The sequence below is a fragment of the Fundulus heteroclitus genome, chromosome 3 (assembly GCF_011125445.2).
Source record: "Fundulus heteroclitus isolate FHET01 chromosome 3, MU-UCD_Fhet_4.1, whole genome shotgun sequence".
Lineage (NCBI taxonomy): Eukaryota > Metazoa > Chordata > Actinopteri > Cyprinodontiformes > Fundulidae > Fundulus > Fundulus heteroclitus.
In genome coordinates, this window is record NC_046363.1 from 44,406,113 (window position 1) to 44,428,953 (window position 22,841).

General features: G+C 43.1%; 1 protein-coding gene across 1 annotated transcript; it reads right to left on the reverse strand.

Annotated features, from left to right (window-relative positions):
- Positions 1-623: 623 nt before the first annotated feature.
- On the reverse strand, positions 624-22,829 carry bag6 (BCL2 associated athanogene 6). Its single transcript, XM_036135491.1, has 25 exons — positions 22,720-22,829; positions 19,514-19,712; positions 19,304-19,421; positions 18,747-18,958; positions 16,587-16,658; positions 16,393-16,515; positions 16,112-16,314; positions 14,094-14,226; positions 12,065-12,265; positions 11,771-11,993; positions 11,557-11,607; positions 8,101-8,450; positions 7,958-8,030; positions 7,576-7,868; positions 6,528-6,789; positions 6,256-6,425; positions 6,123-6,176; positions 5,389-5,497; positions 5,151-5,275; positions 3,351-3,485; positions 3,196-3,243; positions 2,903-3,118; positions 2,711-2,818; positions 1,866-2,012; positions 624-1,786 (listed from the first exon to the last, which is right to left on the reverse strand). Exons 2-25 carry the CDS (start codon positions 19,592-19,594, stop codon positions 1,691-1,693), a joined length of 3,603 nt encoding a protein of 1,200 aa, XP_035991384.1. The 5' UTR covers positions 19,595-19,712; positions 22,720-22,829; the 3' UTR covers positions 624-1,690.
- Positions 22,830-22,841: the final 12 nt, after the last annotated feature.

The window sequence follows — 22,841 nt, forward strand, 5'->3', positions numbered from 1 at the left end:
AATTTAAATGTTTATTTTAAAATAAACTTGTTGGGACTCAATCAGCGGTCGCATTTATTCATCTATAAGTTGAATGTTATAAATTCATTAAAAAAAAGTAAGCTTCCTCACCCTAAAATGTGGAGTGATCTCATTCATCGTCTTATTTATTTTCTCATGTTTTTTGGATCATTATTCTGCTAAATGACCCGTATTATTATAATACTGGGAGCCGATGATGCCCTGCCCCAAGGTTGCATAAAATACAAAAACAACATATTGCCTTTGTTAGCGATACAGCATTACGTCATTTTATTAGAAACTAAACTCTCTATATGACAGATTCCTCCTCACAATAAATAAATCTACACGTTTGGGGCAATACGATTATTTTTGTAACTATGGATGAGTTTCAAAAGCTTCATATTCAAAGTTTAACATTTTAATGTAGTTCTGTAACTCGATAAAAAATAAAGTAACTCCAACTTTTTACCACTTTACAGTACATTTGATTTTACTGTATTTCACTTTTACTGCTGGTTATAAACAAAACTGAAGAGAGAAAGTCCTTCAGAACTAAACTTTATTCAGCTAAAAAAATAAATAAAACTGCTTCCAGCCAGATGGTCCCAAAGAAAGATGAGTTGTGTGTTTAAATGAAGATTTTTATTAGGTTTCCTGTACATTTATATACCAAACAGCATCCCAGGAAATTCCTCTGTGTTCGAGCACATTAAGAAAAAAACTTAACAGATATAAGATGATGATTCGTGTTCCTAAAAGTAATAAAGCAGCTCAAGAATTCAGACAGGAAGGAAAAATAAAGAAGTTAACGTGTTTTTTTGATGTGGTTGGAGCGCGAAGCAATAAATAGGAACGGGGAAGACGTGTTAATTATCCAGAAAAATGCAGATTCTAGAGGATTCTCAGAATAGCTTTGTAGTTTATTAGTGGAGGATTGGAAAAATGATCCCGTAGCGCTGCTTGAATAACTCCCCCGTTAGTCGACGTGTTGCACAGACTCCATCTGGGGACTCAACTTGGTTTTATTTCTTTGAATAAGCGTGTTTTAGACGTTGACCGCGTCTGAGAGCCGAAACGAAACCAACCAGAATCGGGTCGTGCATGGATTACGCGTCTCTATGCGTGTTCAGGAAGGTTTTTAACTCATTTATTCAGATTCCTCATCAAATGATCAGTTGTGCTGTTTTATAAAACAAACGTCAGATAAGTCAGCCTGCATCCTCCCCTCTGAGTCTCTGAAAGCTACTTCTATCTGAGCGTGTCGATAAATCTGAAAATGCAGAGAATGAATTCGCTCTCTCAGCGTTTTCTCAAACCTTTCCAGCAGATTTCGTCACATAACTAAAGAAACGCCGTGAGCAGCACTCGTCCAGAGGCTTTTGGACCAACAGAGAATAAATGCAGGAGATCCAAAGTCTGCCAAAGATCAGTTCACCATGATTCCTTGCTTGGATCCTACCAGAACCTTCCTGCTTGCAGCTAAAAGCCTTCCTTAAAGGAGCCGCCTGCTTCTCTGTTGGCTGAAAAGCTTCTGGAGGTGGAATCGGACCCGATCGGCTGAAAACATCAGAAATCTCGCCGGTTCTTCCTGACAGCGGCTCTCTGGGCGGCTGCTGCTGCTGCTGACCCACAGGAAGGAAAAATAAAAGCAAAGGAACGGCGGCGCTGCTCTGCTGCGTGGAGGCGGTTAGGAGTCCGGGGAGAACGCTCTGTGCGCGTTGGGGAACTGCTGCGGGTTGAACTCCGGGTCTTCCCTCACTCGCTTCTTCACGTCCGCTTTGACCTGAGGAGAGACACCTGACTGTTAGGATCCCGGTGAGAATCGCCACGACGGCTGCAGGCCGAGGAGGAACGACCGTCACCTGCTCCGAGTACGCCTCCTTCACCTCCTGCGTCTCCAGGTCGGCCTGCAGCTGCTCGGCCGAGGTGACGGGCCGGACTCCTGCGTTCCTCGCCGCCTGGCTGACGGCGTCTGAGAGGGAGAGGAGGCTGCCGCTGCCCTGGCCCGTCTGGGAGGAAGAGAACAGGCGTTGTGCTTTAAGGCGGGACGACACGGACAAACTGGGACAAACTGGGACAAACTGAGACAAACTGGGACATCTGGGACAAACTGAGACAAATTGGGACAAACTGGGACAAACTGAGACAAATTGGGACAAACTGGGACAAACTGCCACAAACTGAGACAAATTAGGACAAACTGAGACAAACTGAGACAAACTGGGACAAACTGAGACAAACTGCCACAAACAGACAATCTGAGACAAACAGACAATCTGGGACAAATTGGGACAAACTGAGACAAAGTTGGACAAACTGAGACAAAGTTGGACAAACTTAGACAAAGTGGGACAAACTGAGACAAACTGGGACAAACTGAGACATCTGGGACAAACTGAGACTAACTGAGACAATCTGGGACAACTGGGACAACCTGGGACAAACTGAGACAAACTGGGACAAACTAGGACAAATTGTGACAAACTGAGACAAACTGCGAATAACTGAGACAAACTGCGAATAACTGAGACAAACTGCGAATAACTGAGACAAACTGGGACATTCTGGGAAAATCTGGGACAAACTGGGACATTCTGGGAAAATCTGGGACAAACTGGGACATTCTGGGACAAACTGGGACAAATTGAGACAAATTGGGACAAAGTGGGACAAGCTGGGACAAACGAGCTCCGACGGCTCGGCGCACCTTCCTGCGTTTGGCCGGCATGCCGTGTAGGTAGGCGTCTGACAGCGGCGGCTGAGCCTTCATCTTCCTCTGAGTCATCATGTCACACCGGATGATGGGAACCCATTCCTGCACCGCAGAGAAAAAACAGTGCATGCTGGGAAGTGTGGCTCTCGGCAGAGAAAGTGCGGGTTTCGTCTGCGGCGGTCTTACCGGCGGCACGGCAGCAGCCCAGCTCTCCGACTCCTCGCTGCCGCCCTCGGCTCCCGCCGCCGCCACGTCGCCCCCTAGTGGCGCGGCTCCGCCCGAGGCTCCCAGGTCTCCCGGCAACGCTCTGGGCTCCCGTGACGACGCGGCGGGGGTGCTGTGGGACACGGACATGGCCTCCTCCGCCGTGGTGGCCGCAGCAGGTGAGAGCGTGTCTCCGATCTTTGGAGGAGGACAGACAGGTGAGCGAGGAGCTGCAAACATCTTCGTCCTAACGCACAGACACACGTCAGACTCACCGGCGCGGTCGGAGCCTCCTGCGCGCCGCTCGCAGAGCTCGGATCCCTCTGTGGAACAAAAACCCATCCAATATTTATCAGCAGCCCGAGAAGCGGCGCCTAAGGTAACGTGATACGCAGCAGGTGACGGTATCCAGGGTTACGGGTCCGGATACCTGGGAGTAAACGATGTAGTTCTGGATCTGCTCCTGGGAGACGGGGATGTGCTCCAGAATGACCTGCAGCCTCATGGTCATCATGCTGGTCATCCAGTTCACCAAACTGGGGCTGATGTCGCTCGACATGCGGCGCTGGAGAGGCAGAGGGAGATTTTTTTTTTATGTTGAAGCAGATTCTGGTTCCACCGACTGATCCAGTCAGGGAGGCTGGTTAGAGACGAAGGGGAACGGAGGAGAATCCTGGAGGAAAAGCTGGCAGGAGGCAGTAAAGTCTTCAATCTGACCCTTTTAGCTTGTTAGAGTGGCCTAGTCAAAGTCCCGGCTTTGTTTTTAAAGCAGAACGGGGACAATCTACATGTTTCTACATGTCTGGTAAAGACGTAACCAAAAGCGTTGAAGCTGTAATGGGGCATTCCTCAAATGACATCAAATTACTGAATTTAGAACAGGCAGCGTGGCGGCCACCTGGTGGTCGGACAAGCTCCGTCCTGAATACAGCATCAGTAAATATAACGGGAACAACGACACACTGCTGCTTCGCTGTCTGCCGGAGTTATTCTCCACAGGGTGAACATATGAAAGGAGTTTTTGGAGTTTGGATCAGAGCGTGTAAACGGGAGGGCTTTACAGTTCAGCTGGAACTTTATTCACTGTTTATTTGATCACAGGGGATTCGGTTTATTCCAAAAAAAGGTAAAAAAACAAAATTCGGTTTATATGATTCAAAAAAACACAAACAACCATTTTTAAATGAACAAGTATTTTTAAAAATACTCACCTGTACACTGTGACTTCTCCGGCATTGTTTACATTTCAATTGTTTACTTTTAAATCACTGCTGCACCTTATACTGTAATTAAATTTTTACTGCAATTTTACAAGCTGTATGCAACGAAATTTTGTTCTGTATGCACTTTGTGCATACAAAATGACAAAAAAAATTGTCTAAGTCTAAGTCAGACAGCTGAAAGAACAAACGCGACAATGTAATAACACAAAGCAAATATTATTTTTGTGAGACATCTGCAAATGACCACAGAGCCGTTTACTTTCTGAGAACGGGTTAATATATATCAGCCGAACGTCCTCCATCTGGTCAAACATCCCGTGCCGATGAGTTAAATCTTCAGTTTAACTCACTAACTGAACGATAATCTAAAAACCTTTTTCTTTTTCTCTGCTAACAAAAATAAAACATCTCTATTTTCACGTGTAGATTTTTGGAAATGAGACGTACGGACTGGATTCCCTCTCCCTGCTGCTGCGCGCTCCGACACGGAGAACCAGAATCCACAGAGCTGATGTTTAGGTTAATATTTTTATTTATTTATAGTTACACACTGTAAATGGCTTGGCTAGGCCTAGCTCACCTAATGCTGGAGCGTTTTAGCTACCACACAGTCCAGACATACTTCTAGCAAAAGAAAACTTTCTGCCAACTCTCAGACCTCCACGTCTCTGTTTCTCCGTTGAAGCGTGTTGAAATGAAGCTACTGGGACGTCCTCATCTTCCAAAATTATTGGTGACGCAAACGTTGCCATCTCTCAGTTTGTAATTTGCTCGTCTGAACGTCTGGGGAACTGGTGTTGATTTCCGGGTGGGTGGAGCTAATCGGACTCATTTGAGAAAGGCCCTATTTGCCGTGAAAGCTGGTTTTACCAGATATTCACTCAGAGATTTAGGTTTAAAATATATCACTTTATTTTTCTGTCACCTAAAATCCCACCGAAATACACAGAAGTTTGTGACTGTAGTGTGTCGACGCGAAAAGGTTCAGGATTATTTCCTGTACTCACTATCCTGTGGTTGATGACGGCCGTCAGAGCTCGCTGGTCTCCTCTCAGGCAGTGCAGGTTGAGGGCGAGACACTCAAACAGCGCCTGGTTGCACATCTGCAGCAGCCTGGGTCCGAACGTGTCATCTGGACCAAAACAAACCAATCACATCTTAGTAACAGTCCAGATTTCATTCCCTCAGCCGAGCGTAACCTTAAAACAGCCCGGCCAGCAGGGGGCGACAGAGGGTAAAGCTGACCTGTGCAGCGCAGGATGTGCGTGGCGATCTGTGTCAGCTGCTGCCTGAAGAACGCCATGTTCGTCTGGGTGGCGTCGACGCCGTCCAGAACCGTGACGGAGGATTCTCTCTGCAGGAGGAGATCAGGCCCAGAACATTTCAGCCGCGTCCCGTTGATGCTCTGCAGCTAAGCTCAGAAACAAGACCTCAACTATTACAAAATAAAGTCAAAAACAAAAATACTGGACTTTTTTTTCCGAAGTTTCAAGACGTTTCGCTTCCATCCAGAAAACTTTCTCAATTCAAATGTCTGGAGTAATGTGGACTTAAAAGCTTTATAATACTGCCCAACAAACGCCTTGTTATGGCTTAGATTACATGTAAATTAAACCTAAACAGGTCCAACCCCTTAGTGATGGGGAGTCGTGCAAATTAAATAAGACATTTTGAATTGAGAAACTTTCTGGATGGGAAGTGAAACGTCTTCAAACTTCAGGAAAAAAAGTCCAGTTGTTTTGTTTTTAACTTTTTTTTAGAATGACCATGACCTGGATGACTGAGAATCTTCACCAGCAAGACCTCAACTACATCTGACTGACTTAGAAAGAGAAAATGTAACTTTTACAAATGCAACAAGGCAATAAATGACAGTATTTTTTTTAAAGTTTGATGTTTTGCAGCACATCTTAAGTGTGAGGAGCAACCAGAAGGTTTGGATCTGGTAGCAAACCCTGAAGAGGACGCTGCAGACTCACAAAGCTCTCTGTGATGTACTCCTCAAGCTCGTTGACGAGAGACTCAGCAGCAGTCTGCGGAGAGGAAACCAGAAATCAGCCAACAGACGTTTTATGGGACCAACAAAAAGGATTCCCGGCGGGCGGTACGGACAGCGATGTTCTGGTCGGTGGGCTCTCGGCCGTTGAGGTAGTTCTGGGTGAAGAACTGCGACAGCTGAGGCTGGATGCGGCTGAGCGGCTGGTGCTGGCCGTGGAGCAGCATCACCAGGTCGGACATGGTGAACGTCTGGCACACCAGCATCAGCAGCTCTCCGAAGAACCCTGAGGCAGTGAGGAAAGCGGGTTAAAATCCTGCAGGAACCGACCCCCCCCCCCCCCCCCCCCCCCCGGCCCCAGCTGTGAGCAGGCCAGGCCGTGACGCACCTGTTGGGTCCTCAGGACTGAAGAAGATGTTGGTGGCCTGAGACAGCCGCTGCATGAACTGGGCGATGCTCTCGGTGTCGTTCTGCGCCTGGCCCAGAGAGCCCATCATGGTGCTGAGGACGCCGCGGACGATGCCTGTGAACAGCTCTGGGTTGAGGGACTCTGCTGCCGCCGCCGGGTTCGCCGCCGGGTTGGGTCCGGCCCCGGGAGCCTGCGCGGTGCCGGAGGCGGGCGGCGGGGGGGAGAAGATGGGCTGGGAGGCCTGGAAAGGGAAAACGGGAACGGAGCGGGTCCACAGTTTGATCTTATCTCCAGGAATCAGACGGTGGAGACTAGGGCTGAACAATTAATCGCATTTTCAATATAATCGCGATTTTAAAAAAAAACGCAATTTCCAAATTGCCGAGGTCAGCGATTTTTGGCTATGTAACAATTAGTGAATCAGACGCGTCCATTAGTGTCAGTAAAATGTTTAAAGTGGGTTTGCCTCCACATGGAAGGAAAGACAGTTGCAGCAGTGAGATATTCTAATTTTATTATTTGTTTTAGAGTTTATATAATCATACATAGCATTAAGTACAGGTCAATCAGTTTAATACAGAGACTTGTTTGTTGGTTGCACTTTATGTTTAACAAGGATTGATCAATTAAAAGCTGTTCTCTTGAATAATATTCTGATCAATAGAAATATTAAAAGTTCTTGTTTTAAATAGTCCTTGTTTACAAACATCTTTATTTAGAGGCCATTTTTGTTGCTTGTGGTTAATGCATAGAAAAGTCAAAATTGCAATTTTGGTTGAAATATATCGTAGAAATCATTTCTGCTCTGAGTTTAGATGCTGTGGGTCTTTTAGCAACTAATCCGCACGGCGAGGAAACAAATTGATTTGTTATTTGTATATGTTTAAAAAGACATGATAAATTAAACTGGGGGAAAAAATAAATAAAAGAATTGCATTAAATCGCAATATTAAGAAAAAAAAAAATCGCAATTAGATTATTTTCCAAAACCGTTCAGCCCTAGTGGAGACGTGACGAACACACGGACCTGCTGCATGAAGTCCGTCACCCCCTGGATGAACGCCGGGACCCCAGAGGTGGTGACGGTGATGGAAGGGGCCCCGGCAGGACCGGCACCGGGCCCGCCGGCTACACCCAGGAGAGACCCGAGGAGCTGCCGCAGGTCCGGCGCCAGGTCCTGGGGCTCGCCGGCGTTGGTGTCGGGCGGGTTCTGGGCGGACGCAGCGCTCGCCGTGGACGGGGGATTTGGACCCGAGGTGGAGAAGGAGAAGGAAGAGGAAGAGGAGGTGGAGGTGGAGGAGGACGTGACGGTTTGTCCAGCTGCAGAAAAACAAAAAGCCGTCAGAGCACGACGAGGGAAACGGTGTCTGGGTGGAACCGGAACCAGAACCGGAGACGAAAAGGCTTACCCATCTGCCCCGGCATCAGCAGCTGTCCAACCAGGCCGCTGATCATCTGGTTGAGAGCAGCAGGGTTGAAAGCCTGGGAGAAAAATTCACGTCAGCGTCTCATGAAACCATACCCCCCCCCCCCCATCACCATCACCACCCACCTGTCCCGGCTGCTGGCCCGGCATGGCCGCCCGCACATTGATGGTGGTCCCTCTAGTCCCGAAGGCCGGAGGGGGCAGGTTGGCGGCGAATGGCGGCCGGGAGAAGACGACCCGGGCCTGGGGCTGCTGGGGTCCGGCCTGGGAGGCAGGCGGGGGGGCAGTGGGGGTGGTGGTGGGCGTGTTGGGCCCGGTGGTGGTGGCTGAGGAGGTGGGCGTGGCGCTGGGAGGGGTGGGCTGCGGCGGGCCCGGTTGGCCCGTGGTGGCGGCGGTGGCGGCGCTGGTGGCTACAGCGGCGGCGTACTGGCTGATCTGCTGCATGAGGTTTCTCATGAAGTCGGGGGGGAGGCCACCTAGACGGGGGGGTTAAAGAAAACAGGGGTCTGTTTCTGTCTGAAGTAAATAATGAAATTAAAACGGAAAAAACTGACTAAATAAAACCATAAATACATTTAGATGAATCAATAAAATATTTTTGATACATATAAACTCATGAAATATAAAAAATACAGCATAAAAATGTTTTAGCTTCATTTTTTTTAAAACAAAAAATAAATATAAACCATACATCAAGAGTATTTGATAAATAAAAATACAAAATTAGCAAATATATGAAATAACAAGCTTATAAATTAAAGAAAAGTGGGTTACACTTTATTTGAAGGGGTGTACATAAGACTGACATTATACTGTCATATACATGACATAATACCTGTTATGAACATAAATGACTCTTTATGAATGTTTAGGACTGTTATCCTTAAATTATGACACTATTAAAGCAAAGTTGACATTGTTTAAAATGTCTTTGTTATGACAACTTGACATTAACAGAGACAAGGTTAAGTTTAGGGCTTGATTTGGGGTTTTGTTAAGTTAAGGGCTTGTCATAACAAAGACATTTTAAACAATGTCAACTTTGCTTTAATAGTGTCATAATTTACGGAATGACAATTAATGACAACAGTCCTAAACATTCAAAAAGAGTCATTTATGTTATGTCATGTTTATGACAGTATAATGTCAGTCTTATGTACACCCCTTCAAATAAAGTGTTACCGAAAAGTGAAAACGTGATTAAACTAAAGAACACATCAGCAAAGCTCGTTTAAAAAGGCGAGTAAATAAATAAAAAAATATTTATTCAATTTCCTCAAAATATTTTTAAAAGAATATAAATATAAACTCATGAAATATAAAAAATACAGCATAAAAATGTTTTAGCTTCATTTTTTTTTAGACAAAAAATAAATATAAACCATACATCAAGAGTATTTGATAAATAATACGAAATTAGCAAATATATGAAATAACAAGCTTATAACTTAAAGAAAAGTGGTTTACACTTTATTTGAAGGGGTGTACATAAGACTGACATTACACTGTCATATACATGACATAACACCTGTTATGAACATAAATGACTCTTTATGAATGTTTAGGACTGTTATCCTTAAATTATGACACTATTAAAGCAAAGTTGACATTGTTTAAAATGTCTTTGTTATGACAACTTGACATTAACAGAGACAAGGTTAAGTTTAGGGATTGATTTGGGATTAGGTTAAATTAAAGGCTTGTCATAACAAAGACATTTTAAACAATGTCAACTTTGCTTTAATAGTGTCATAATTTACCGAATGACAACAGTCCTAAACATTCAAAAAGAGTAATTTATGTTATGTCATGTTTATGACAGTATAATGTCAGTCTTATGTACACCCCTTCAAATAAAGTGTTACCGAAAAGTGAAAACATGATTAAACTAAAGAACACATCAGCAAAGCTCGTTTAAAAAGGCGAGTAAATAAATTGAATAAATAAAAAAATATTTATTCAATTTCCTCTTAAAATATTTTTAAAAGAATATAAATATAAATATAAACTCATGAAATATAAAAAATACAGCATAAAAATGTTTTAGCTTCATTTTTTTTAAACAAAAAATAAATATAAACTACAAATCAAGAGTATTTGATAAATAAAAAACACAAAATTAGTAAATATATGAAATAACAAGCTTATAAATTAAAGAAAAGTGGTTTACACTTTATTTGAAGGGGTGTACATAAGACTGACATTATACTGTCATAAACATGACATAACACCTGTTATGAACATAAATGACTCTTTATGAATGTTTAGGACTGTTACCCTTAAATTATGACATTATAAAAGCAAAGTTGACATTGTTTAAAATGTCTTTGTTATGACAACTTGACATTAACAGAGACAAGGTTAAGTTTAGGGCTTGATTTGGGGTTTTGTTAAGTTAAAGGCTTTAATAGTGTCATAATTTACCGAATGACAATTAATGACAACAGTCCTAAACATTCAAAAAGAGTAATTTATGTTCATAACAGGTTTTATGTCATGTTTATGACAGTATAATGTCAGTCTTATGTACACCCCTTCAAATAAAGTGTTACCGAAAAGTGAAAACATGATTAAACTAAAGAACACATCAGCAAAGCTCGTTTAAAAAGGCGAGTAAAAAAATTGAATAAATAAAAAATGATTTATTCAATTTCCTCTTAAAATATTTTTAAAAGAATATAAATATAAACTCATGAAATATAAAAAATACAGCATAAAAATGTTTTAGCTTAATTTTTTTAAAACAAAAAATAAATATAAACTATAAATCAAGAGTATTTGATAAATAAAAATACGAAATTAGCAAATATATGAAATAACAAGCTTATAAATTAAAGAAAAGTGGTTTACACTTTATTTGAAGGGGTGTACATAAGACTGACATTATACTGCCATATACATGACATAACACCTGTTATGAACATAAATGACTCTTTTTGAATGTTTAGGACTGTTATCCTTAAATTATGACACTATTAAAGCAAAGTTGACATTGTTTAAAATGTCTTTGTTATGACAACTTGACATTAACAGAGACAAGGTTAAGTTTAGGGCTTGACTTGAGATTAGGTTAAATTAAAGGCTTGATTTGGGGTTTTGTTAAGTTAAGGGCTTGTCATAAAAAAGACATTTTAAACAATGTCAACTTTGCTTTAATAGTGTCATAATTTACCAAATGACAATTAATGACAACAGTCCTAAACATTCAAAAACAGTAATTTATGTTCATAACAGGTTTTATGTCATGTTTATGACAGTATGTCAGTCTTATGTACACCCCTTCAAATAAAGTGTTACCGAAAAGTGAAAACATGATTAAACTAAAGAACACATCAGCAAAGCTCGTTTAAAAAGGCGAGTAAATAAATTGAATAAATAAAAAAATATATATTTTTAAAAGAGGAAAAGAAATATCTGACTTAAGATTTAGATAAAGTAAAAAAAAGCAATACATAAAAAAATCTGGTTATATAAATATACAATAAAATATATATAATAAAAATAATTTTCTAAACAAAATACAGAAAAATAAGAAATTAGAGTAAATGAATTTGTAAGGATGGGTTGAAGCTGCCGGCTCACCTGGTTGGCCAGGTACCTGCTGTCCGCCTGCTGCAGGGTTCCCTCCTGGACCTGCAGGCACACAAGATAAAACTGATAAACTCAGACGCCCTGCTCCTCTGAGAAGAGCCAAAAACATGAATTATTTCTGTTGCTCAGCAAACACTCGCGGTGGCGCTGCGACACACAGACGCGGGAGACGCATTCAATCAGTGGCGGGTGGGGGACAACACACCGTCCGTGTTCATCTGCATCATGACCACCGGGACTGCCTGGTGGCTGATCCTGATGACCCGGGGGCCGGCCTGTCCCTGTCCAGCCTGCTGATTGGACGGGGTAGTCAGTGAGGGAGAGCTCTGTCCCTGACCTGCCTGCTCCGGCGGGCTGGTCGGCTGGGTGGGCGGAGCTTGTCCCTCAGTGCTGTTAGCTGCAACAGTCACTGTGGCGCCCAGGTTCATCTGCGGGAGAGAAGAGCGGCGGTGAGCCGGAGCGTCCGCAGCGCTGAGCCGACGCTCTGGCCGGCGCCTACCTGCACTGGGATGTGGTGATGCATGGCTGCGGGCAGGGTGACGGGGCTGGAGTAGTGGGAGAACGGGCGGACCACGTGGAGGTGGCGGGGAACGGGGCTCATGAGGTTCAGCCGCAGGTCGCTCAGAGCAACCAGGGCGTTGCCGAGCAAACGCAGGCACTCGCAGATCTGGACCAGCGTCCTCTGGTCCTCCTCCCTCTCCTGCAGGAAACCACAAGAACCAGGAGTCAGACGTCTGCAACAAGCGTGAACGCCTGTCACAGTGCATGATGGGAAACCGCACACAGCATCTGACAAATCACATATGCAGCGACTTCAAATGATCCGGCTTCTTACAGGAACCAGGAAGCGTGACCATATAAGGCCTATGCTGCCCTCTTTACACTGGCTGCCCGTCTGTTATAGAACAGATTTTAAGATTCTCATAATAACTTCTAAAGTTTTAAATGGGTTAGCTCCCCCTTATCTTAGGGACTTTTTAAAATTTCAGTCTGTGTCAAAACTCTACGATCAAATAATCAGCTGCTACTGACAGTTCCTTGCGCCCTTAAGAGGAAAGGAGATCTGTTGTTGCTCCTATTCTATGGAGCAATCTACCGTTCCACGTTAGATCTGCCCACAGATCATTTTAAATCGCTTCTCAAATCTTATTTTTATTCTTTGGCTTTTATTTGAAGGAGTGTTTTGATACTCTGAGCATCGTTTGTTTTAACACAAGAGGAGATAAGCAAGCGTGCCTAAGCAAGTTTTCATTAATCATGTGATTTAATTTTCCGTGTGAATAATTGATTGATTATATGATTATTGCGACAGGCCTAAGCAGCTCTTCTGTTTCCACACACGGACCCTCAGGTGATACGGACTAACCGATAACAGGTGAGCTGATGAGCTGGCTGCGTGTTTTTAGCTGTAAATACGTTCAGTGAAGCAAAGCTCCGGGAAAAAGGGAGATTCTGAGTTCTGAGATGAGGCAACGTTACATGAGCATATTAAGACTTGATGCTTTTTAAGGCCTTAAGTTTAAATTTTTACATTTAAGACCCCACAGGAAGCCTTATAAAAGATGAAACATCTAGTTTACAGAATATGAGGGCTTCTTCTGCAGTGATGCCGGCGCTGATCCGGTCTGTTGTGGTGAAGAAACGGCTGAGCCAAGAAGCAAAACTCTCCATCTATTGGTCGGTCTACGTTCTGAGGCTCACCTCTAGTCATGAGAACCAGGAGCTCAAAGTGGAGCCGCTGCTTCTCCGCATCGAAAGGAGCCGGTTGAGGCAAGGCGAGTTTATTTGTGGAGCGCGTTTCAGTGATGAGAACATTTAAAGTGCTGAACAGTTTGCTACAGTGCAATGCCCTCTGCACTGCAAAAACGGTACTAAAAATAAGTAAATTGTTCTTAAAATTTGTGTATCTTCCCTTGATTTGAGCAGGTAAATAAGATCATCTGCCAATAGAATAAGATTTTTGCACTCAAAATAGGAACAATTCATCTCCATCATCTTATTTCAAGTGCAGTATATCTAATTATCTTATTTTAGGGGACAAAATACTCATTCCATTGGCAGATAATCTTATTTACCTGCTCAAATCTAGGACAAAAACACAAATTTTAAGAACATTTTACTTATTTTTAGATACGTTTTTGCAGTGTGTTGTAACGACATCTGGAAAAGTGGATAAAAATACTTTAAAAGAAGCTCAGATTAAAGCGATGAGAGGCTGCGGGTAAATAAGACGCTGACTCCAGCTCACCTGAAAGCATTTACAGAAACTCTTTCTACTGAGAAAAAGAACAATTAGTGCATAAATGCTGCAAACTGACTCCCTAAATGTGATTTTAAGAGATTTCCGTCCCAACCAACATTATAAATCCCGCTGATAAATAAATAACCGGATAAAGACATCCACACAGTGGCTGCAGTGTAAGGCTCTACAGTCCGACTACAATAAACTGGATCTAAACTCATCGACCGCGGCTGAAAACCACTGCACACGTCATTTATCCTGTTTGATGAGGAGTTGGGACTCCTACCGTGTTGCTGCTGTACTCTGCGGTGGTGGCCGTCTCCAGGATGGTGTGAGCTCTCTGCATGAAGGGCTGCAGCCTCTCCTCCACCCTCCGCAGCTCAGACAGCATCTCAGCCAGCTCCGCCGGGCTGGGGTGGCTGAAGCAGGAGGAAGACAGAAAAAACGTCAGATAAAGGCAGGAAACAACCTTCAACTGGTAAAGCCCAATCATTTACCGTGTTTTTCTGACACTGAAAATCCTTAAATATTCTCTAAAATTGATAATGCGTCTTATATATGATTACCATTGTGATTGCTGGCCAATTTTATGTGCTACAATCTCAAAAATTAAAGTTAAAATGTGTAAGTACGACTTCGGCTAGCAACAAAGCCGCTCTGCTCAATGGATATTGTGAGCATTACGATACACTGTGTCACTACCTGAGGACCCCTGAGCTGTCTACCAGACTGCCTGACTGTAATGTCTGAACTAGAAGTGCATTCACGTAAGGCAGCCTGGAGTACACACTAGCAACAATAAACCTAGAAAGTTAATTCAAGATAAAAGTTAAGTTTATTCTGGCCTTATGTTAGAAACAGGATACTATAGTCCAGCTACTCTGTCCTCCCCACAGAGACGGATAGCTCCCTCTCAGGACAGAAGATGTGTACGCACTGCAAAAAGGGAACCAAAAGTAACATTTTCTTGAAATGAGTATATTTTTCCTTGATTTGAGCAGCTAAATAAGACTATTTGCCAGGGGAATGAGTATTTAACCCCTAAAATAAGATAACTAGATATGCTGCACTTGAAATAAGACGATGGAAATTAATTGTTCTTATTTTAAGTGCAAAAACCTTATCGGCAAATAGTCTTATTTAGCTGCTCAAATCAAGGAATAATACACTCATTGCAAGAAAATTCTACTTACTTTTAGTTCCCTTTCTGCAGTGTGGAGTGATATTACACACCTGGGAAGAATATTTAATTCGCCTTACGGTCCGAATAATACGTTAAGTTTAAGTTTGCACATCATTAACAGAGAGTTTGCCTCGTGTGCAGCTTAGCTTTGACAACAATCCAGCATTAATTTAAAGGATTCATTCAGGCAGGTTTTAAATGAAATGTCTCGCTCCATCATCATCATCATCATCATCATCACAGAGAGCAGGAGCCGCCTGTCCTCCCTGAGCCGCACAGCAGCAGCGAAGCCGGCTAACTTTGCTGATCTGATCTAAACGAGACGCTCATGAATTTTTGGTCCGCACAGTTTCAGAAAAACGTGTCGCTTCAGCTAAAAATCCTGATGAACTCCTACGAAGTGGACCTCACAGAACCAGACATTAATATCTGACCGAGGCTTGATCTTATGAAGTCAAAGTGTGTTAATCTAGCTCCCTTTGAACAGTTTTACTGCACAGACACACACAGATTCATGAATAAAACCATTGCTTACAAAATTAGCAGTAATTTCTTTTAAAAAAAATTAAGCGCTTGGTTAGAAAAGGTCGATTAAGACCAGATTTATTCACCTAACGGATCCTCCTACCTCTGTGACCAATCAGAACCGAGCTGGTTAATACAGAATAAATAATCTGAGTGATTTTACACGTTTCCTGGTTCAGTCTCGTGATAAACGCTCATTAAGGAGCTCGGCTGAAGGTTCTGAGGATCTGCCCTGCTGTCTGTTGACGTCTGAGCCTTGACCTGACCAAACCAACAGGGGGCGCTGTACCGTAACACAGACCGCTGTGTGAAAACTCAACAAGAACAAACTGAGTCTGCGGAGGAAGTGCAGACGCTGGTGGATCCGACCACAGACGCTTCTTACAGGAGCTCTCAGCTCACCTGCATGGAGGTGACCCCCATCCACCAGGTGAGCATCACAGCGACTGACACACCTGTCCCCATCCGAGGAATGAGCTCTCGGGTCAGAATCCCTTTTTATCAGGCTGAGAAGCGAACTGAGAGGAACGTCTCCTCTGATCTGTTCGCTGAAACCAACCTCCACGTAGGAGGCGAACGAACATCACGGCCCTCACCTTGGTCCCGGTTGTGGGGTTGGTCCCTCAGGCTGTGCAGAGGAGGGCGGTGGAGGTGGGGGCGTAGTTGGAGGAGGGGAGGTGTCCATGGGCTGGGCGGAGGGGGAAGGAGTGGAGGTGGTAGATGAAGATGAGGGAGGCGGGGGAGCGGCGGCGGCGGCGGCGGTGGCTTCGGTCTGGGAGGATGAGTCAGCGGTTCGACCCTGAAAACAGAAACCAGACGTCTGGGGAAGGATCTGCTGACGAGGCAGAGGACGAGCCTGACTCAGCCGAGCTCTCACCTCCATCCTGCCGACGACGTCCTGAATGTCTCGGAGCAGGTTCTCGGCCAGCACCAGCCGCAGCCTGGGCTCGCTCTGGACCGGCTGGTCCATGTCGATGTGAACGTTCACGGAGCCGTTGCTCTGCAACGACAGCGGCGTTAGGACAAGCTTCCCGCTGGGAGGCCGCAGCTCAGCGCCAGGCTGGCTCTTACCCCGGTGCTGGTCGTCACTCTGGCATTACGGGCGTTCTCCCCCATTCCGGACACCATCTGCTGGACAGTCATCTGCTTGAAGGGGGAACCACAAACCACACGGAGCTTCAGAACCAGCGGACCAACACGAACCTTCAGCTGCTCGTTTCATCAGAAACACTAAAGACATTCATGTTCAGACGGTGGAGGAGCAAATATGCTGCTTGAGTCTATGAAGTACTTAGAAGACATCTTTATACTTCCTGATAAACTGGAAAAGTGTTTCCTTTTCACAGAAACATTTTTATATTTATTATTATTATTTCTTAAGAGGGTTTTTGGTAGGTTTGCATGACCCCAACATGTTGCAGTAATTAAACATGAGCATAACTGCGTTATTCCAGCCCAGCGGCGCCCACCTCCGTCTCACAGAGCTCCTCTCCAGCCACCTTTAGATGCATCTAAAAGCTGCAGGATAGCAGCTCTGCAGGAGGGGACTAGGTGACTCCACAGAGGATAACCTGCATTACTCTACCAGATGGTTTAGTATTTTAGAAATAACAACAATAATTATTTACTTTTTAAATTGCAGGTTAAAGAATCTAAATGCTAGAAAAAAATGTTTTTGCTTGTTTTTGTCTAACAGACTAACACTTTTATGCCCTGATCACACAAAAAAAAGAGAAATAATACCAAATGGCAGGACACGTGTTGCATATCAAACTCAGGTTTATCGTATATATGCACATTTAATCATTTATTTAAAAGCATTTTGGAAGGAGACTCCTAGTAATGGCACTCTGATCAGCTCTGAAGGCTTTTCCTCGTTTTCTCATGCATGGCACCGACATAAATGTGACGCGTCTGAACCTGTTGAAACTGAGAAATGACTGAGTTCAGGTTCCGGCTTGATCGTGAAACACGTTTTGTTAGTTGCAGCTAATTTACAGACTCCTGATTACATAAAGCTAGCGGCTTCGCCCTGCAGACTTGTTCTGCAAAGATCCGGTGGCTCCTGCGTTCTCTGGTTCTAGATCAGTACCTGCAAACCTGCCCACTCCCACTGGAGATATTTCGGCAGGTAAATCTGCCTTATAGTCTTTTTCCATTTCCCGTCTCTTCAAAATCTACATAAAGCATTTTAAAGCGTCACCGGTTAAAGATCAACGGATGATTAAGGCGGACCTTTTTCTAGTTGTGGTCCCCAAATGGCTCCGCGTTACCTTTGGAAAGCCCCACTACCCACTTGTTTAGATGTTGATGCTAAATGTCTCTTATCAGTGTCTATCTGGAGTTTTCCCACAAACAATCTGACATTAACGCCTACTTCACACTGCGATCAGCAACTTTTGCAGAACAGGGATGTATCTGCCGGCTGTAGACAGGAAGACGGCATTCAAATGCGTAATGTGTGTAAAATTAGCGCTGAAGGGTCTCTTCACGCACGAATTAAAACAGCGAGAGCTCGAAAAGCGAAGGTTTTTCCCACTGCATGAATGATTCAAACTATAATCCGTGTTCGTGTTTGTGTATTTAAGCATTTTTAAACGCTAAGAGCAACCTTCCAGTGACACATTTAAGGGTAATTATTACATTTCTGCTTTCATTTTTAGGTTTCAATCCTGCATAGTTTGTCGTCCTACTTACAGATATCAAGAAAACTAATGCTAAGTTTGTCATTTGTAAATAATTACTTAATTGCCCTTAAACAGAAAAAAAGTCTGTGCGTGGAAGGATGTTGCTGCTGTATCAGAAATGCTGTAAAGCATTTTTCTTCGTATGGATATGGAGTTTAAAACGTTATTATCGTGACAACGCTGGTCTGCATGAGGAGGCCGACTCAGGGGTACAGAAAACATTCATCTTTTTTTTTTACATTTTTACCTGAATATGCCTTATTATCTATTAATAAATGCACAGAATTTCCCCTTCTAATAAGTATTGTGTGTAAAACTGGTGTCTTCTGTCTGCGTGTTTTTGCAGAATCTCCCCACTGTGGGACAATAAAGGCATTTCTAGTCTCAGTCGTATTTTCATACCAGGTGTGGGGATTTAAAAACTGTGACTAGGAAGTGAAAGAGTTTATTTGATCTTGTGGCTCTAATCGCTTCTCCCTCTGAATTTAACTCGTTTCAGCAGCAGCTCCTCCACAATCCACCATCGGACCCCTTTTAAGCCAACCTGTATCTGCTGGGGGTCCATGATGTTGACGGGGAGGTTGAAGGTTCCAAGCATAACGTAGCTGTTGGCGTTGCGGTCGTGCGGCACTTGGGACGTTCCCTGGGAGGAGGAGGACGGCCCGCTGTCTGCCGACGTTCCTCCGGACCCCGAACCGCCCTGGGAGGGTGGAGGCGGGGCCCGTTCCACCAGGTGGATCACTTTTCCACCCACATCTGAAGAGAGCAAACATTAAACCAGGTCAGGAGCGCAACAACGCCTGCAAGAAAAGTGTTGATCAATGGCACTAATTAACCACCAAACACTTAAAAAGCAACTAAATATTCTGTTAGTTGAATTATTGATCAGTTAGATGTTCCAGTTTCTCTAAAAATACAATAATATCATCACTTACAACATAAAAAACCCAGGTAACATATTAAAAAAAGATTTGTGTCTATTATTTACCTGCCAACCAGTGAAGCCCTAATGTAAAGAAGTTATTTGTGAAGCCTAACAGAGTTATAAGTGAAGAATGACCTGAGCTGAGCTTTAAGCCCCCCCCCCCCCCCCCGACTTACTGTAGTCTGCCAGCGTCCGTTCATCCTGCAGCACTCTGCCCTGATAGATGAGCCGCTGCTTGTCCACAGGAATGCCCACTGAAGGGGCGATGTGCTCCTTAAACTCTTTCACTGTCAGCTAGAAAGCAAAGCCACTTCAATATTAATATTTCCTCGGTGGGAAATATTCACCTGTGGTCAAAGAAGGTGAAGCAGGAAACGTGTTTTTACCTGAGAACCGACGGTGTAGGTTCTGCTCTGGGAGTCTAGTGTTTTCACCGTCACCTCGATGTCTGAAGGTTGTTCTTCCATGGTGTTCCTGTAATTAGCACAGAACGTTCCGGTGAAGATGGCGGAGGGTTTTAGAGAGCAGACGTCTCTGTGTGGTGGGGCTGCACGCCGCGTAGTGACTGCACTACGAGGCAGAAAACTGCAATAAAGAGAGAGACCACTTAGTTTTACTGAGTATTTCCATTAGTCGCTTTGGCTCCTCACAACCACTAGTCAGCATTTTTCTTATGGATAAACCTCACAGACACAAGTTCACTCTCACAAACACCTACAGGTGGATCCATGTGCTAAAGACTCACTTCTATACAGAAAACCTCTGTTATTATCTTCAGCTGTCACTTTCTACATGTCGTATTAAATAATCCTGTTTATTCTTCAGTGATGGTATGAAGGCGTTGGTTGTTTGTATCTGTAATAATTTATCGGCTGGTTCTGCTGTTCTTTTTATATCTATGTTTGCAGGTGTAGAAGCAGACTGAGGATGTATCGTTCTCTCCGCTTTCTCTTTCACTTTTTCTCTCTTTTAGCATTTTGTCTCATCTTTTTCTTTTCTTTTTCCTCTTCTACCTTCGCGTTTCTGTGTCCATTGAACATGAAATAGTCCCAGAATAAAATCTAATGAAGCTTATTGCACATAAATTAAGCGGAGCATTATGGTGAAAGCAGTAATGCTCCACTAGTGAAAGTAAAACCTGTTGGGCTCTTTTTGGCATTAAAAAGAAAAATGGATGGCAACGTTAAGGATTTATCGATACTACTACTCTTAATGATACCCCTTATCGATCTGGTGTTTTATCGCTACTTAAAAAACGAAATATGCTCAAAACAAAAAAAAAAAAAAGAATAAAATAATTTCAAGTATTAAATAATATTTTCACATAAATCCAAACTACATTTATAAATTTTTAATATAATCAATTTTAACCAGAAGGTATTCGAGGCACCCACAGTGGATGAGGTTAATAAATGAGAGGCTGCATGTGAATCAGTTACAGGGAGGATCCATTTAAGTGCAGCAGCTCAGGGGAAAAAAACAATACCATTACCTGTTAAAGATTATGTTTATATTATATTTACATCCTGCTTTGTAATCTAGGCGAAGCTTTGCTCACACGTGACTCTTTTTGAGTGGGAAACAGACTTGAAACTGAGTTTGCTGCAGCAGCACTGACTGACTGACCGCCTGTCAGAGCTTTCAAAGTGGGATGAGCTCACAGCTGAAGGTTTGCTGAAAGGACGTAAACTCAGAGCGATCGGTGCTTCTAGTAAAAAAAAAGTCACTAGGGCGGTCTGAAAAGTCAATAAATGGCGAACATGTGAGAGCAGAATATTAGCCCCGCCCACCAGTGTTTCTTAAGGTGAAGAAAACCCAAAACAATGTTTGGGTTGGAGTCTCCCCCTCGACATTAAAAACACCGTTAAGAGGACCGATAAGGCTGAAGTTTGTTGTCCGAAGTTTTCAATACCCACTCCTAGGTGCAGACAGTACACATAAGAGACAGAAACTAATTTAGGCGCTATGGTTTGGTTCTCAACCATACATAACTCTATACAACTAAGCCAGAGCTATCCTATAAAGAAACAGTGATACTGAACTCTAACTGGTCTCACATTTCTGCAGCAGACACAAACACGCTTTACTTACAAAGAAGCTCAGAGGTGCCATGAACATAAATAGTCTTTAAATCTAATGACAACTACTTTTGTTTACTACCCAAATACATAAACCTTGGGAATAATCCTCCTCTGGTTGCTGAAAACAGTACGACTGTGTGACACAGTCCTATCATCGTTCTAATAAGATATTCAAATCCTTCAAAAGTCAGAGACAAACCTAGTCTTTAAAAAATATAATATCATACAGCTTATTACGCAAGTTTGATTAAAGTAATCGTGTGTGTGTAAACTGTGTGTATGAATATGCTAAATAATACTGCTAGAGTAAATGCTTATTCATAGTCCAATAAGCTCGGGACCCACATGTTTTATTTTACATACTCCATTTTCCTTTAACCGTGAAAGACTTGAGGCTTGACAACATTGTTTAATACAAGAATCACGATGTTGGACGTGAATAAGTCACGTCTTTTTATTACTTCTCCATATTTTCCACCGTAAAAATGTCCCCATATCTCTCAGTTTTATCGTCTTAAGCTGATCTGTCATATAACTGACATGCAAAGCAGAAATGCAAAGCACATGAAATATAACGAACTACAAATTGCTGCTTCCAGTGACTCTATTGGGACAGAGATAATTCACACATTTATGCTGCAATTTCGTTTACCAGGGCTGGAAAAACAACACCTGTCCTCTCCTCTGTCCACTGAGGGGCTGCCGCAGAAGGGTTGGTAGTTCACTTAGAGGTGTGATTGCTCTGCAGCACTATTGCAGGAAGAAACCTGCCAATTAATGGATGCTGGATGCTGGTTAAACGACCAACAACGAGCATTTATAACAAGGTTTTCTGATTATTCTGTTACGAGTCAGAGCCATTATATTGCTAATGAAATATACAGTCTGACTTGAAAATAATTAGTAGGCTTTATGCAAATGTATTGATAGTATTTATATCAGTATTATCTGCCGTGTAGAAGCATGTTGTGGAACTATTGCTGACAGTAATAACTGACATGAAATATTATGAATAATTATACATAATCATTCAGTGACGTCAAATTAAACTGCGTGTTGCTATGTGCGACATAAACAAAAGAATCAGTTGTGCGTTAAACTACGTTTAATTCAAAACAAAAAAAAAATAGGAGAAAGCTTTAAATATGACAGGTTATAGGTCATAAATCAATCAAGTTGTTTAGTTTGGTAACAGGCAGCTAACTGGTCCCTTTAAGAGGTTTAACGTTGCTTTTAACGCCGATATCCCGCTGCTGACACTTTGTGAACTAAAACGGTAAATTATTGTTTTGGTGATGTCGTTTAGCTGTAAAATGTGCCACACATAAATAACTATCATCTTGTCTTTGCTTGCTGGTTGTAATCAGCGCTTAGATGCAGTACAGCAGAAGCTAAGTTTACACAGCTAGCTGGAAGGACGGCTAAGCTAATGCTAAAGTGACTAAAAATCAAGGCTAACGCGGGAAGCTAAATAGTTAATTTTTAAATATGGCGTTAAATTAAACGCTTACCGCTTAACCACACCGTCTCCACCCTGTGCCCAGTGTTACCTGGTCCTTATCACCGGAGGACGAACCGCTTCCCGGGATTCCCTGCTCCGATGTTAGCTACAAGCTACGAGGCTAAGCAGGAA

Coding starts and splice junctions, on each gene's coding strand:
- bag6 (XM_036135491.1), bottom strand. CDS start 19,594: ATGGAAGAACAACCTTCAGACATCGAGGTGACGGTGAAAACACTAGAC. Junction 6,790..7,575: donor TGACGGACTTCATGCAGCAG/GTCCGTGTGTTC, acceptor TTCCCTTTCCAG/GCCTCCCAGCCCATCTTCTC. Junction 3,119..3,195: donor AGGAGGCTCCGACCGCGCCG/GTGAGTCTGACG, acceptor CCTCCTCCAAAG/ATCGGAGACACGCTCTCACC.